Source organism: Gymnoscopelus braueri, assembly GCF_963280865.1.
Source record: "Gymnoscopelus braueri genome assembly, chromosome: 21".
NCBI lineage: Eukaryota > Metazoa > Chordata > Actinopteri > Myctophiformes > Myctophidae > Gymnoscopelus > Gymnoscopelus braueri.
The window spans coordinates 18,171,109-18,189,063 of NC_137623.1; the positions used below are offsets into that span (position 1 = coordinate 18,171,109).

Below are 17,955 nucleotides of genomic sequence, written 5' to 3' on the forward strand. Positions count from 1 at the left end.
AAGTGGCTAATGTATGTTTTGTAATAATAATCAAAATCTACAATAAGTTACTAGTAACTAAAGTTTTCAAATAATTCTAGTGGAGTAAAGTATAATATTTGCCGCTGTGATGTAGTGGAGTAGAAGTAAAAGTACTGAAAATTGGAAATACTCCAGTAAAGTAAAAATACCTCAGAATTGTACTTAAGTACAGTACTTGAGTAAATCTACTTAGTTACTTTACACCACTGCGATTAGCACCACCAAAGCAGAGTTTAGACAGAGCAGACTGGGGGACGCACAACGCATGTAAAGAGGTCTGTTAAGACTTACCAATTGAGTTTGAAAGTGCTGGATGATATCCTTTTGTGATGAAAAAATTACAAATAAATAATATTCCAGAAATAGCTACAGGCACAACATGCATACGCTACACATAATATTTTATGTACATTTTAGGTGGTTTAAAATGGACTTTGCTGAATTATGTGCCAGAATGCAGTGGTGTAAAGTAACTAAGTACATGTACTCAAGTACTGCACTTGTTTGTAGGCTATGTATGTTTTACTTTCTTCAGTATTTATAATTTTCAATACTTTTACTTCTACCCCACCCCAAAATATTGTACTTGTACTCTATTACAATGATATTGAAACTTTAGTTAGTTATTTTGTAGATTTTGATTATTTATAAAAAAAAAATTACTTTATTTGACTTTACCATTTCCCTATTGACAGATTGCTCTTTTGATATATACTGCACTAACCCCAGTTTCCACCAGGTGGAAGCAGAGCCGTTTTCATTTTAGGTCTTTGCTATTACTAGCCAGTGGTTCTCAAACTTTTTAATATCATTTTCACAACTTGAGAGTGTACCAAATGGAACCAAAATGGACCCGTAAGGGTATATAATAGCCTACATATAACCTTACCTAGCCTAATATATACTACATTCCAGGACAGCAGGCCTACAGATTATCCTTGAACCCCATATGGTTTGTTTCTGATACACTGAACTGCAAAATGCCAGATATGTTATGATATGAATGGGTGTCTATGATCTAATATGTATTTTAGGGGTCCTTGACATGAAAATGTTTGAGAACCACAGCCACTAAGTTAAAATAGGCCTACTATTTCCAGTTTACCAGTTTACACATTTGGCCAGCAGAGGGCACTCAAAGTGTAGTTTTAGTGATGCATGAAAGAATTACTGTAAGCCATTGAGGTGCAGTAGGGGCATCAACTCAGGAACTATATTCTTGTCAAAAAAGGGGCATTATTAATATTCTGGGCGTTAGAAATAAGAGAACGAACATGGACTTCTGTGTCCCGGTGTACCTACCTCAATAAAGCAAGGGTGAGATTTTAAAACGGAATAAAATGTATCACTTCAGCTTCCAAAGCTACACAGAATGCTTCACTGTCTGTTAGGATGGACATGTGTCATCAATATAAGCTTTATCAAAATACTAGACACAAATTAAATTTAATAAATTGAAATTAATAATTTAAAACAGGTTTTTAAAATATTTATTCTTCAATTTTTCACAATTTTGCCCAGAACCAATGGATCCAGCACATATAGTGTTGTTCACACACTCAGTAAAGGTACAAAAAAACGGCGTACAGTAGCAAACATAGAAGTAGGCCTTCATTATGCAGAATTGTCTAGCCTTTATAGATCAAGAAAAGATGTAGGCCTATTTTATCAATTTTGACATTTTTATATTTACGACAGTCTTAGCAACATCCCTCCCCCCAGTTTGCCCTGAAATGTCACCAGTAAAGCTCGATTTAGCCCGTATTTCTCCGAACATGTACAAATGCAAAATATAAGGTGCTTACCCGCTTGCCCTAAATGTTAAATAGGTGTCCTGAGTATTTGTGCAATGTATTAGTTCATATTTTTCAATAAAGAAGTGTTTTAATCCCGTCTGTGGCCGAACGTCAACCCCCCCCCCGTTTACTTCCTGTTTGTTTACATTGAAGAAGAAGAAGACAAAAGGAAAATACTCAAGTAAAGTAAAAGTACCAAAGAATTGCACACGGACAGCAACTTGCTATGGGCCTGGTCTTCAAGATACACCACAACATTGGGATCCCCCTGTATTTGTCAAAATACTTCCAAAATGTTAATGAAGTCCACAATCATAACACCAGAGGCAGCTCCACGAATCATGTTCAACCCAGATTTGGCTCAACAAAGGGAATGAACTCGTTCTCATGCTATTCATCAAAAATGTGGAATGCCCTATAAAGGAGTAAAAAGGAGTGTAAAACCCTACTCACTTTCAAAACTGCCCTAAAGATACACCTTCAGGAGGCTGCAATTTGAAAATGGCCCCTGTCTAATAAGTCTTAGCCTCGGAAACCCATGCATTTTTTTTTGTTACAAAAAAGAAAAGCCTGGGGGAGCGATGCACGAACGATGGTCTTGGACCTTGTTATCTCCCTACCAATCAGAGTGCAGAGGGGCGTCGCTCTAAATTTGGTGACGTCAGCGTGTTCCGTGCACAGGCCGAGGGGGGGAGGGGAGGGGAGGCGGGGACATAGATTGGTGAATCAATAGGAAGCCACGCACAAATCCAGGCGGCTGTGTTTGGGTCCGCCCTTCAAGACCATGGATTGAGCTCGTAGCCTCAGGCTAAATAAGTCTTAACCTACCCCCCCTACCCCCCCCCCCCTTTTCTTTTTCTTCTCTTGTACATATTTTTCACTCATACCAGTAACCTGTAAACTGATTGTATGACATTCTGTATAGTAGTGTCAGTGTGTATATCTGTCTGTCTCTTATATGTCATCATGATTTGTGTGCATGGGGATCTCATCTTAAACAAGCTCTGTTCTCCACTGCTGTTCTCATGTCTTACTAAATAAAGTACATCAATCAATCAATCAATCAATCAATCAAACAAACACAGGCCTACCATACTTGAGTAAATAGTTACTTTCCACCACTGTCAACAAACAGTAGGCCTACATTCACAAATCCACTTTGACACTGTGTGGAACCACCTCTCATCAAAGCTAGTAGACATTGTGACATTGTAAACACAGCTGAAGGTCATGATATTAATGTGAGTGTGTTTGACTTGGGGGTGTGTGTCAGCATGAAGTTAAATGTACAGCAGCTGTTCATGCTGGCACACAACAACAACAAATGAAACACACCCACTATTAATGTTAAACCTTTGCCTGTGTCAACATTTCTGCTATGAAAAGGGTTTATGGTTCTCAACCTTATCATGCCCTGACCCCCCAAAATATTCAAATTTGAACTGGGGACCCCCCATTTTGTTTGACTCTGTTCCACAGAGAAATATTGTGAAAATAGCAGATCTATAGCTTGTGAGCTTGTAGGCTATTTTCACATTTGTTGCCTCTTTCTTATACTATTTGAAAACATGGCCAATGTTTTATAGTAGACTAGAGTTTGTTGATTACTTTTGATGCAGTTTTTCTTTTTTAAATGTCATGTATTAAAAAGGTCTTAAAAGTCCTTATTCTCAACCACAGGTTGAGAATCACTGTCTTCACTAGACCAGTGTGCCGAGGCACAACGTGAGGTTCAGGTGTCTTGGGATTTTCTGATAACCACACATTATTATCGCAATATACAATTAATAGCCTACAAAAGGGTATCATGCATTATTTATTTAGACTTTAATTTGTTTAACCGTTGTCTATGTTATCATCACATCGACTCATTTTGTGGAAAACTGACTCGGTCAATAATGCTTTCGGTTGCCATCTGTAGCCTACTGTTGGTAAAACAAGATAGGCCTATCGTCCTCCTTCTCAGTTCCCCTTCCACCTTCTAGCTGTGGTGGAAAAAGTACTCAAATGTTTTACTTAAGTAAAAGTATCAATACTAAACTTGCATCAATACTGCATATTTATACTATAATGTAGAAAAACACTGTTACAAGTAAAAGTCCGGAATTCAAAGAATTGGTATCAAAATGTAGTTAAAGTACCAGAAGTAGAAAGTAGGCTACTCATTATGCAGAATGTCCCATTTCACAAGTTTTCAAATGTATAAATTGTATTAAAAGTGGTTAATGTAGCTTAGGTTAATAATAACATGTTTTGTAATAATAATAGAAATCTATAAAGTCGACTATAACTACAGTAGTAACTAAAGTTTTCAAATAATTGTAGTGGAGACTCCACTACAATTATTTGAGTAAAAGTACAATATTTACCTCTGAGATGTATAGTGGAGAAGTAAAAGTACTGAAAAACTGGAAATACTCCAGTAAAGTAAAAAAAAAATACCTCAAAAGTGTACTTAAGTAGCCTACAGTGAAAATGAAGACTGTATAGCCTATATCACATCCACATTGTATGAGTGTAGCCTATGTGTTCCAAATTGTCAGCATATTATCCTATGCTAGGACTATAGCTAATTTATATTTTACATTCAGAATGATTGTTATTTTCTATAGGCTAATTTAGTTGCATTCGAGTCTGGTCTGTGTTCCAGCCGGTAGAACAGGTTTGAATAGCCGACAACATTGCAGTCACTGAAGGTGGCTGATCTTTCCATAGCCACCATCTTTTCTGTGGCCATATTATGACAGTTGACACTCCTCCTCCTAACCGCTTGGTTCTGCCTTCCTCCTCCTGACATGCAACTGAACGTATGCACATTGCATCTCCATGACGGAGACTCCATCCAAAGCAGTGATACTTTACTAAAGTCATGGCCCATGATGAATTACAGGACTCCTGTAATTCATCATGGGCCATGACTTTAAAGTATCACTGCTTTGGATGGAGTATATTCAGAAAGTTGCCGAGCAGACAACAACACAACATAAAATGAATTGCAAATAGTAAAGTCTTTGCTAGAGCGCCATGATATAGGCTAGGCAGGCTAGCCTTGATACACGATTATGACTGATGACCGTCTTCAATTGATAGTAGGCTACAGGCAGCATATTAGGTTTTAAACCTTTCCATAGACATTATTCAGGTGAAAACATATATCAATAATTAAACAAATAGAAGATAACTTTATTCAGATGAAAGCAAGTGAGCAAGAATGTTGACAATAAACAATACATAAAAAATACATTAAAAAAATATAACAATAATACATCCTATTAGGCCTACCACTATTCTGGGGTCAGTTCTTACATTATTTACTTCAAAAGTGATCTGATGAAAATAATCAAGTGAGTAGCCTAAGTAAATTGATAAATAAATAGACCTAAATACATAAATACAACTCTACGAGAAATTGTCTTGTTTTCAGAATACAAATATATACATATACCTATATATGTATGTCTATATACATTTAGGCTGTTCAACCATACCACCCTATAAGAAAGAACACGTCCAAACGCACGACCGACTCGACCTGGAAGACATATCCGATCAAATTACACAACATAGTTTTAATCCAGTCCATATTAAGCACGATATCCATCCAAGCGCCTCCTTCGGTGGATCTGTTTGTCTGTTTGTCTGTCTGTTTGCTTGTTTGTTTGTTTAATAATAGTCCCCAAAAATATCCGTCGCTCCTTATGTGTGACTTGATGGGACAGCCTGCCTGGCAGCCTCGACCCGACCGCACCGACGACTGCGAACCGATGATCATAAGCTCTGCCTGCTAGAAGAACTCTAAAAACTAGTGTCTGCTGCTGGAAACATTGCGTGTGATCCCTCCCCCCGCGATCTGCTCAGAAATATGTGACACACACACACACACACACACACACGCACACACACACACACACACACACACACACACACACACACACACACACACACTGTGTGTGTGCGGCGGGGGTTGGGCCATCATCATCATCATAGTAAAGCCGGGCGGATGTGTGTGTGAGAGGATCGCGTGTGAGCACTGATGTGTGTGCGCTGGCGGCGTGTTTGCGAGGCTGCCGGAGAGTTTGCGTGCGAAGAGCTCGACATGTCATTCACAGGAATCCAGCCACCTGAAACGCGAGGAAGTGAAGGCGACTTTATAAAGCATCACAGAAACACATCTGCCCCAAAGCATTGCAATGAAAACAAGCACTTTACATTTACAGCAAGACAGAGAATGACTCTCGCTTTATTTGCCTGGAATTATTATTAATTTGACTCAGTTGAACGGAGACATACGTTAATATTATTTCCCTGCATTTGGGCTGAATGACACCTAACACAAAAACTATTTTGGAATATTCTTAGAGCCTTTTGGTAAGTGCTTTTATGTTGTCAAAAGTTTTTGTTTTGTCTGTTTTTGACTATTTTTATTGTGCATTTATCTTATTTTGTATTTTTATTGGTTTAATTTATTTCCCTGCACTTGGGCTGAATGACAAAACAAAACTAGTTTTGGAATATTCTTAGAGCCCTAGTGCTTATATTTTCACAAAAGTTTTAGTTTTGTCCATTCTTGACTATTTTTATTGTGCATTTATCAGGTAGCCTAAACTGTAGGCTACTTTATGTATTAATTCTAATGAATGCCTTAATTGCTTTTAATAACACGTTTTATGGGGCTTTCATTACTTCTCCAGCCAGATGGTTTTATGTAAATGTTTTTATTTTCTTCTGTAGCACTTTGAGGTTTGTTTCAAATGTAAAGGGCAATACATTTATTTTGTATTTGGGTTAAATTATTTTGTATTATTATTAAATGCATGTGTTTAGTATTTTTTGTTTGTGTGAATAATTCCAAACTGAGTTTATTATTGTTCTCTCTACTCTCTTCCATGTGATGATGGGGCATGAAGTTGATGTCTCTCCCTCTCATCTGCAGCACTGCACCTGTTACCTGCAACCAGGAGACCATCATCAGCATCAGCATGATTCCCCCTGGGGACTGCATGTATGCGGGCAGAAAGAGGAGGAAGCCCGTCCAAAAACAGTTAAGCGGCATTTTCTATATCAATGTTTAATCCATTTTTGGTACAATCTTATATGGCATGCATTTGCTTGCTTATGCTGCTATCAGTTGCTGTGGGGTACAGGCCGTGGTGGAAAGTGGTGGAAAGTAACTAAATATTTACTCAAGTACTGTACTTGTTTGAGGTTGTTTGTCCAATTTTCAGTACTTTTACTTCTACTCCACTACATCTCATATTATACTTTTACTCCACTACAATTATTTGACAACTTTAGTTACTAGTTACTTTGTAGATTTTGATTATTATTACAAAACATGCATTAACCACTTCAGCCCTATATACATTTCGGCCATTTGGAAATAGCCGATCTACAAGCTCATAATGCGTCGCTTTGCGACGCATTGTGAGCTTGTAGATCTGAACGGGACATTCTGCAGAATGAGTACTTTCTACTTTTGGTACTTTAAGTACATTTTGATACCAATACTTTTGTACTTTTATTTACATTTTGAATTCCGGACTTTTACTTGTAGGCCTAACAGAGTATTTTTACAGCAGTATTGATACTTTTACTTAAGTAAAGAAAAATTAGTACTTTTTCCACCACTGGATACAGAGATCCATCAGCAACTTCAGCTTGCATGTCAGCCGGTCATAATTTAAGGGTTGAACTGCTGGTTATGCAGTTAAGAATAATTCTGTATGTGTTAAAGCCATGGCATTCACCCAAGGTTAGAGTGTTGACATTATGTTTTATTCAAATAATTTGAACTATTCTCAGCATGTGATGTACAGTAGCAGGGAAACTTTTGGGACAACTTTGCCAGCTGCTGTCCAAATTGTAGGTTATGTAAGAGGGGTTGTACAAGGGTTGTATTCATGTTTGTTTCATGTTTGCTTACAATCTGGGGAATTGTTTACTACGCGTCCCGATATGTGTGTCACATTGTATTCCAGTGTACTTCTATTAATTATTTACTTAAAATGTGATCTGATGAAAAATAATTAAGTGAGTAGCCTAAGTAAATAAATAAATAGACCTAAATAAATAAATGCAATTCTAAGAGAAATTCTTGTAGAGTTGATGGAATTCAAGTTGATTGGAATTCATATAATTTAAGTGTAGAACCAAATAATTTTCAAATCAGCATTACTGAATCATCTGTATTTATTTATTTTTGTCTTTTTGAACAAAGACGTTCAGTATCCAGGATTTCAGGTCATAATATACTTGGATATACAGGGATATAACATTACACTTCATTAATGCTTTGATATGTGAAATAGCCTCAATATGGAGATCTTGAGGGCAGGGTCTGTGACAGAACAGTTCCTCTCGGAATTCCACATTCAGCGCTTTGTAAGACAAGGGACTTGAACCTAAGCCTTCCTGTTTAAAGGTATTTGGTTGTAGGAGAGATACAGTACATCTATAATTAGTTTTGTGGGAATGAGTTTCAAGTCTAGGGATTTGTCATTGGAGAAGTTCTTACGGGGTTGAGAGCTCTTCCTACATCCGGGTATAGCAATAGCTGCCACAGACAACTCACCGTGGGTGAGTGAGTGAATCAAGAATGAAGATTTATTTGTCCCCCAAGCACACACCAAGACGAAAAAATAATAATAATAATCATCATTACATCTGGTGGTCAAATACATTTACAGCCTCAACATGCTTTGACCACTTTTAGCCAACTAATGTTAAGAGTGTGACCTAGCTAATAAGGGTAACTGCTCATATAGGTACAAGGAGCGAAGGGTTGGTTTGACATGCGAGTGAGTGAGTGAGTGAGTGAGTGAGTGAGTGAGTGAGTGAGTGAGTGAGTGAGTGTCAATAAGTATGGAAAAAAAGAAAACTAGGAGCAGTGGAGTGCGTCATCTGTTATGGAAAGTCATCTTTTACATTTCCTCTTAGATCATTTTCAACTTTGTCAAAGTGATGACTTATCCTACTCCTGTATTTTACTGTTTTGTTTAAATATATATGTTTTACATTTTCTTCTTCTCAGGTGCTGTTTGCTTTTATTTTATTGCTAAAGCCATTTTTTAGACAATTCATTTATGTTATTATCAGGGAAGTCACAGCCAACTGGTCGAGACCATTAGCCTTTTGACTCGATGACAGTGAAGGTGTAATAGTGATTTGTGTGTTGCCGGGGCTGATGGGACATTGTTCACACACCCTCCAGTGTTTAGTATTCACCCAACCGCAATTTGCCAATGGCATAGAACCACATCCGCATGATCCCGTATTGTAAAACATGGTAAAACTATGGGAACCATACCTGCTCTATCCCACTTTATGAGCTTTGAAATCTTGCTAAATCTAGTTTACATGAGTTAACCACTTGAACCCTACTGTAGATGTCTATTCTGGGCATGTCATAATATGTGAACATTCGTTCAGATCTACAAGGTCAGGGGGCCTCCCCATATTGCCAGTTTGCACTGTTGAGGCTGATTTGTGCAGATGTTGGTCTAGTGCTGGATCTTATCAAAGGATGACAATGGAAATAAGCTCTCGAGCTGTTTTGTGTTTTATCCTTTTGACAGAGAGAGAGAGAGAGAGAGAGAGAGAGAGAGAGAGAGAGAGAGAGAGAGAGAGAGAACAAATGGCAGCATCACAAACAACCAGGACCATCATCATAATGATCTGATCAAGTGCATATTATCTCTTAGGTTGCCCTTTCCAAGTATCCAATGTATATATTCTATATTTCTCTCATCAGGAGCAGAGTGTCAATGTCACCTCTTCTACAAGGGCATTTTTAAACATTACTGCATTCCACTTCCTCATCCTTTCCTCAGGAAAGCGTCCGCTAACAGTGAGAAGACCAACCCGTCCAAACGGCACCGGGACCGTCTCAACGCCGAGCTGGACCGACTGGCCAGCCTGCTGCCCTTCACGCCGGATGTTATCGCCAAGCTGGACAAGCTGTCTGTCCTCCGCCTCGCTGTCTCGTACCTCCGTGTCAAGAGCTTCTTCACAGGTAAGGACTTCCCATAAAGACTTGTCAGTTGCAAGGAGGAGAAACGTTGTGGGTTCTGTGTGTGTTTGTATGTCTGAGTTGAGTATACAGGTATATTATCTCTAGCATCACCATTTGAGCGAGGTGGCGATTATACACTCTTGTCTGTATTTGAAACGTTGTGTACCGGAGCCATCTCTAATCTGGTCACACGCCAAGCCATCAGAATCCAATGTTTGACCAAACAGCAGAAATACAGTTTGTCAATATGAGTCAGAAGGTAATTTTGACTTCTGCAGGAAATGTCTCACCACAAACGCAGATTGTGTGGAACTGTGCATTCTCAGTTTGGATGATTGAGAGTAGACTGAAACCAGTAGTTAACAGTTGATGTTAATCTATATAACCTTAAACCTCCCCTTAAACCAAAAGAACAGTGCCTACAACCTCAAGCACTTGAGCAGTGTGTGTAATTTACACACACTGCTCAAGTGCTTTACACAGTGTAAACATAACCATAATAATACAGTGTCTAACCTTAACAAATAGAACAGTCTAACCTTAATCAAAAGAACAGTGACTAAACCTAACCAAAAGAACAGTGACGAAACCTAACCAAAAGAACAGTGACAAAACCTAACCAAAAGAACAGTGACAAAACCTAACCATAAGAACAGTGTCTAAACTTAAGCAAAAGATCAGTGTCTAAACTTAACCAAAAGAATGGTGTATAACCTTAAACCAAAAGAACAGTCTAACCTGGACCAAAGTCACATTGAAAAATGTGATGGCTTGAGCATGAGTTATTGAGATGTTGTGAGATGATGCTCACTCTGATGGAGGCTGACATGGCTGACAGGCTGATGGTTACTGTAGCTGACAACAAGAAAAGGTCAGGATAAAAACATATTCATTGATTTGGCCATGCATAATATAGTATAATAAGTATAATTTCATAATGGAAACTTTGTTTTGTTGGATGTAAGATGTACACTTTGAAGAATGCGTCTGTAATGCAGGCATTATTCATTTGAGATGTTTCACGTAATTGATCTGAACAATTATAGTTTGGTTTCTCCACAAGCTCTTTTTCCCTCATCTTTGTTCCACATTCAGAACCGACCACTTCTGCTGACCTCATTGTCTGTACTGTGTAAGTGTCTGCACATACGCTGGGTAACACTACATATGAAACCCATGTATATAATGCAATATAAACATAGTTATAATGCATTATAATCTGATTTTAACACTGTATAAGTATTTTTATAAGCACTCATAAATACTCATAATATTTTATAATATTAATCATACCCGTATAAGGTCAATTATTATAACACTTCATAATAGGTGGTCACTCAGTCTTTTTTTTAAGGATCAGAATGTCGTATTTGTCACAGTTGTGATACATAATACACTTATTAGTAATTATACAACGTTTTATTATATGTTATGATTATTGTTGTGAGTTCTTATAACTACAAGTATACAGTGTTATAAGCAGATGATAATGCATTACAAGTATATATATTTATGATGCAATTTAGTCATGGGCTTTATAGGAAATGTTACCCTTTTTACCGTTCCTATCCGTCTGTCTGTCTTTCACACACTCTCTCCATCCGTTCGTGTATCCACTGCTCTCTTCTTGTTTTGATTCTCAATCAATTGAGGTACAATAAATATTAATGACCCTCTTCAGAAAGCATGTTGCTGCCAGCAGCCTCATTGCCGTCATGTCAAAACACAGTCTATGGCATGGCTGGATATGAAAGGGATGAAAGAGATGAGCCAGCCGTTTTTTTTAAGCCCAATGAGGAACACTTAACCCTCCCTCAAAACCCACCGTGGGTTGCACAAAGACAAAATCATCATCATGATCATCATCATCATCATCGTCATGCAGAGGAGAGCACATACACCTTTTTAAAGATTTAAAAATATATTTAAAAAAAAAAGTAAAAAAAAAAGAGCAGATCTGCAAGCTCACAGCGTGCCACATCGTGCCACTTTGTGAGCTTTTAGATCGGTTATCGTCCCTCAACACCGTCATACGACAAAGTACAGTATATAGGGCTTAAGTACACTGCTCAAAGAAATGTAGGGAACACTTTGATCCCTTAATTATTAAGCGGGGGCAAGCGGGGGCAACTTTTATCGGTCCCACTGTAATCTGTGCTGACAGTGACCAGCTGAGCTGTCTTTTGATGCCACACTAATATGATTAGAGTGGAGCATATGCACACACTGCCTTCGCTGCCATTGTGCTCCTCCACAAATTGTGCCCAACTTGGTTGTCGCCAAGTTGCCATGCTCTCATGCTCTACTTGTCAAATACGCCACCTTGGTCACTTGCTTGCCCGCGGGCATCCACTCAGCGCGGGCACGAGAACGTGCTCAGTACGGGCACAAGCTCAGTGCGGGCATTGGCACAAGCTCCGTGCCGACATGGGCAGTCGCCCAGTGTCAGCATGGGCCCTTGCTCGGGCTTGGGCACTCACTCAGCACGGGCACTCGCTCAGTGCAGGCAGTTGCTCAGTGCGGGCACGGGCACTTGCTCAGCTCGAGCAATCGCTCAGTGTGGGCATGGCACTCGCTCAGGTGTCACCTCGCTCAGCCGGTGCTGCTCACAGTGCTCACACCTGCTTCTGCAGACTCAGCGCAGTTGTATACGGTACCCATAGTGGAATGGAAACGAATGGATCTGTAAGTCCATCTGGTTCCATTTCTTCACTCTCTCAGAGGTAAATGAAGACTGAGCATTTTACTGCCTAGTGAGTCCCACTAGTTGTAGTTACTGGTCCCTTCTTCATTCCTTCATATGATTCTCTTTCTTTATTGGTCCTCTCCCTACTGTTATACCCTTCAATGCAAGCCATATCACTGTGCGTGCAGAGTCAACAGGGCTTGTCATCAGAACCAAATGGCGAGCACCTGAACTTGAACACCTTTAATAGAGGGCAGACCTTATTATCATATGAACAAGATGGGAAGTGCACCCACACAATTTTGAAATAATGTAGCAGTCAGGATTTTGTGACACATTAAGTTTAATATGTCTATCCTGCATTCCAGTGATTCTCAAACGTTTTAATTTCAAGGAGCAGTATGATACTATGCATTAGGCCACGGACCCACATTTAATACAATGTTTTATATCTGGGACCCCAATCTACAGGGTACAATCCAAAGTGTTAATTTAACTCCAATTTAATTAAATTGTTAAATTGTGATGTTATCGAACATATCAGTCTGCATTTCCCAAAGGAAATGTGTGTATTTTATTCAGTTTGATCCCCATTCCCCACTGAAGAATAGAACAACTAATATCTACAGTATGTCTGTCTTGTTTGGCCACACTGGCCACTATCTCTATATTGACTGACTCTCATAGTTGTGTGAGAAGATGTAGCAGACATGATTTGACAGCACTTGACACCTTCTCTACCCTTGTCCTTCATGGATTATGAATCGTGACAAGTCCATCCTATCTATTCTTCCCATCTACACCCAATCGCCTTGGCTTCCTTCTTATCCCTCTTGTCACCACTTTAAAGTGTGGCCTCGACAAAACATCTCTTAAACACCAAATTTGTCCTGGTTTTCGCCATTTATAATAGTTGTTTTCAGTGGTTGCATTTTTATCAAGTTCTGTTCATGTGTGTGGATGTACATGCACGTGCACATAGATTTAGGGTCATATAGACATAGGGTCCCGGTTTGGGGGGCTGAAAATGTTGTTTGCCTATTGTAACATCCCTTGCTCATTTAACTCTGAGAGTACAAATCGACGCTTTCGGGTCAGAGTTAAAAGAGCATACAGGAAATTATAGTCTACGTCAAGAAATAGGAAGTGAATGGCCACAGAGCCCACAGTCGCAGCTTACTGGACCTACACACACACACACACACACACACACACACACACACACACACACACACACACACACACACACACACACACACACACACACACACACACACACACACACACACACACACACACACACACACACACACACATACACACACACACACACACACACACACAGCAGACAGAGCTGTGTTGTAACCGATCCTAATGTCCCACTACAGAATGACTACACATCATTATTCAATGTTCAACTAATTTGGATTATTAAATGTAAACATCCTCTTTTCTTTCTTTCTTTCTTTCTTTCAGACCTACTAGTATATATCTACGTAGGTGCAGTATGTTTAGATACTAAAATCCAATCTAAAAGCTCACAATGTGACGCATTGTGAGCTAGTAGATCGGCTATTTCTTTTGCAAATGTTGAATTGATTGATTGATTGGTTGATTGAAAAGGAGCCTCCATGGGGCCTGCTACATGTATCATCTGCGGTTTGCCTGTTTTTTGTACTTTGAGTGCTTAAGTATATTAGTGCTTTAAGCAGTAGGCTGTTGTTAGTTTGTATTAGTTGCATTAGTATTAGTGTTTTAAGCAGTAGGCTTAAAGCAGTTAAGCAGGCTAGCCCAATCAATTGCCTTGTTAAGTGTCTGGTAAGGCCCATCACATCTCAAGGATAATAAAGGCAGTCCTGGCAGTCTCCAGTGTGCTTTCAACCTCTGGAGAGACCTGAACTACTGAACTCATCTGGTGTAGTCTAAGTATAGAATGTTCTTATTTAGCAGGTTGCTAGTAGTTGCACTTTGAGTGCTTAAGTATATTAGTGCTTAAATCAGTAGGCTGTTGTTAGCTTGTATTAGTTTGTATTTGTATTAGTATTAGTGTTTTAAGCGGTAGGCTTAAAGCAGTTAAGCAGTTAAGCAGGCTAGCCCAATCAATTGCCTTGTTAAGTACAAGAACAACTTCCTGGACTCCCACCAGTCTGGGTTCAAAGTGGGTCAGTCGACCGAGACTGCCCTCCTGGCAGTGACGGAGTCGCTCCATACCGCTAGAGCGAACTCTCTCTCCTCCGTCCTGATACTCCTAGACCTGTCTGCAGCGTTCGACACGGTGAACCATCAGTAGTGCAGGAACAAACCCTAAAAAAGAGCCTTAGTTTTTTAGATACCCCTACCCGGGGTAGAACAAAACGGGACATTGTTTTTTCATATCTTTAAGATGTCCCCTTCATGAAATGGATTGTCCCAAGTTTTACTTTACTGCAAAAGTCATGAAATTGATCCATGAAGTGACTCACCACATAGGCAAAAAAACGCCTACTCTGAGAGAGGGAGTTCCAAGTAAATCCTCTGTCATTTTCTACCTGCTGGTTGTTTTTACATCATACTTGCACAGATGGTCGACAGGTAGTGTCCCTACATCCCAAAGCAACCAGGATGCCAATATTTGGTTCTATTGTGAATCAGCAGCCTTTTATATAAGGCCAATTGTTATGGGTGGAAATAGCAAGGCTGCAGGCTGAAAACCCACCTCTTCAGGAAACACTACCCTGACCCTTCCACTTAGCCGTTCCTACTGGTTGTCAATTATTTGTACGAGCTCTTGTTTTATTGGATCTTGTTTATTTTGATACACTTATTGGTTTTTAGCTCTTGCTCATTTGATTTTCCTATTTGTCTCATCTGTTTAAGAAAGTAGGTAGCTGATATATATATCTTAGTTGCTTGTTTTAGAAGAGAATGCACTTAAGACTTCCGGTGATTAGTAGTTTTCTTGCCTACCTATGTTGAATGCACTTATTGTCGCTTTGGATAAAAGCGTCTGCTAAATGACCGTAATGTAATGTAATGTAATGTAAAAGCTCAGGGGGCCAACACAGCGGCTCTGAGGGCCAGAAGTGAATTGCTGAGGGGGCCCTGCTAGACACAATGTAACAGCCAAGTGTGTGTGTGTGTGTGTGTGTGTGTGTGTGTGTGTGTGTGTGTGTGTGTGTGTGTGTGTGTGTGTGTGTGTGTGTGTGTGTGTGTGTGTGTGTGTGTGTGTGTGTGTGTGTGTGTGTGTGTGTGTGTGTGTGTGTGGCCTGTCAGTATTCATGCAGAGGGAGCAGTGTTGGTGCAACACTATTGTTTGAAGTTGTCTTCTGTCATTACAATCACTGCTCCATTACTAGAGAGAGAGAGACACACACACAGAGAAAAGACACAGGGTAGAGAAAAGAAGAGAAAAATATTATAAAAATCTAGAATCTTCTAGATTTTTATAATATTTTATATAAAACTCAATATTTGACTGTGTCCTTGTACTAATGGTTAACTATTGTTGTTAGTTCACTACCTGAGCTGCTCTTTACTTGACACTCTTAAATGTGATGTTCCCACACCCCAAAAACAAAGAGACTTTATAATTACTCATGTAAATGCAGTACAGCCCGCGGACGAGTGTTCAAAGCCACATGACGAAAGCTAATTAGAGAGGCCGTTAAGAATTGGGGCTTTGGGATATTTCTTTTTGGACATTCAAACATTTATGCATGAAAAATGTGAATTAAAGGTCTATTGTTGCCTCTCTAAAGTTAGCAAAAAGTAGTGCATTGGTACCGGACCGACCCTGATTGATACTTCGTATGACAGTGTTACATGCAGAAATTACATCAGCTACAAGCTCCCAATGTGACGCAACACTCCACGTTGTGAACGCAACACTCCACGTTGTGAAAGACTGTTGTGCTACAGTATTTTTGGCGAATGTTCGGCCCCAGAATAGGGACACTCGGGTTCATGTGGTTAATTTGTCTTTTGTACTGTTGACCTCAATCCAAGAAACCTGGTCTCCACTGACACCAGTATCCTGGCACAAAGCTCATATGGTTTCTGGAAAAGCCAATGTGACCAATTTAAAATGGCGGCTCATGAAAGACTCATTGGTGTCAGTAATGTGATCTATTGATGACTAAATCGACTGCAGGGCTCCTTGACAGTGACGGATGTCCTCTGGAGCTCCTTTGCTCTGTGGTGCAACCTGGAGGGTATGCGGTGCATCCCGGGCATTGGGGCGTAGCGTCATTGTGTTTCTTTTCAACTACGATGGGTAAACCCAGAACTTTCCATTTGCTGAAACTTTCCAGAATTCGTGAAGTTCTGTGATGTTTTTAGTTGTTGTTTATGTTTGTCCATCATGTTTCCATTATAACCAGAACCACCCCTTCATAAAAAGAGCTGATTTTAAAAAGTGAAAATAGCCGATCTACAAGCTCACAATGTGTCACGATGATGCGTTGTGTGCTTGTAGATCGGCTAGGTTGGTAAAGACTCCTGAGCAGGGCCCAAATCAGGTGTGTCAGTGATCATTCAGGTTCTGAGAACCTTATCCGAAACCAAGCCATAGCGCATGAAAACAAATCCAGAACCTGTGAAATATCTTTCACAGCATGACACGGTTCACTTTTAGTTCTTCTAGTGGCAATAAACGTACACACACACTTGGCAGTAGGGGATTGTGGCATTGTCACTGCACCAGCAATCTGGGAACCCGTTCAGTGTAAAAAACAAACCAAAAAAACAAACATGAATTTGTCTTGAGAGATTACTGCACCACTTGTACTTGTTGGGTTATTTTTATTTCAGTTAACTAAAATGTTTTTGTTTTTTTTAGTTTTTCAAGTTTGTTGTATTTTTTGTTTTGGAACCCTGGTCAGCATCAAAATATAACGCAAATGTTTGCTCTCCGTGTCAGGTATCTGTACGGCAAAGGTATCTGCCCAACTGGTAACCTATTTAATATGACGAGTTAGTTATCATTAATTCATGCTCCTTCTTATGACAGTGCAACGCATTGGGGGCGTTTAGATCTGTTATTTTCAGCACTTGACACTGTCGTGGGACAACGCATAAACCAGGCCTGTGGCATGAGAACAGCCTTTATGGTTGCTCAGCACTTTGGCAGATGCATTACAATTTAAGTGCCAGTACATAGTGTTTGTTGGATAACCACCGCAGGTTTTTTTTTAAATCTTTTATTGGTTGGCTGTTCAGTTTGAACTCTGGCTGAACCTTGGCTCTGAGTGAACCTGACAACAACATAGAGGCAGATGGAGTGAGATAGAGCTGTGGTTCTCAACCTGTGGGTCGGGGCCCACTGTATGGACCGTGAGGATATTGCAAGTGGCCCCACAAATAATTGGCAAAGCACTTGATAACACAACATTCATATAAAATACATTTTATATATATATATATATATATATATATATATATATATATATATATATATATATATA

At 39.5% G+C, this 17,955-nt stretch overlaps 1 protein-coding gene across 2 annotated transcripts in view; it reads left to right on the forward strand.

Annotated features, from left to right (window-relative positions):
- The first annotated feature begins 5,892 nt into the window (after positions 1-5,892).
- LOC308077292 (uncharacterized protein) overlaps positions 5,893-17,955 on the forward strand; it is a 46,862-nt gene continuing 34,799 nt past the window's right edge. Inside the window, exons 1-3 of one of the 2 annotated variants that reach the window (XM_080417916.1) lie at positions 5,893-6,185; positions 6,725-6,858; positions 9,647-9,828. In XM_080417916.1, the coding sequence (XP_080274042.1) occupies positions 6,728-6,858; positions 9,647-9,828 (313 nt within the window). In that variant the 5' untranslated portion in view covers positions 5,893-6,185; positions 6,725-6,727. The remainder of the gene's footprint in view (positions 6,186-6,724; positions 6,859-9,646; positions 9,829-17,955) is intronic. The other variant, XM_080417917.1, reaches the window with a different exon arrangement.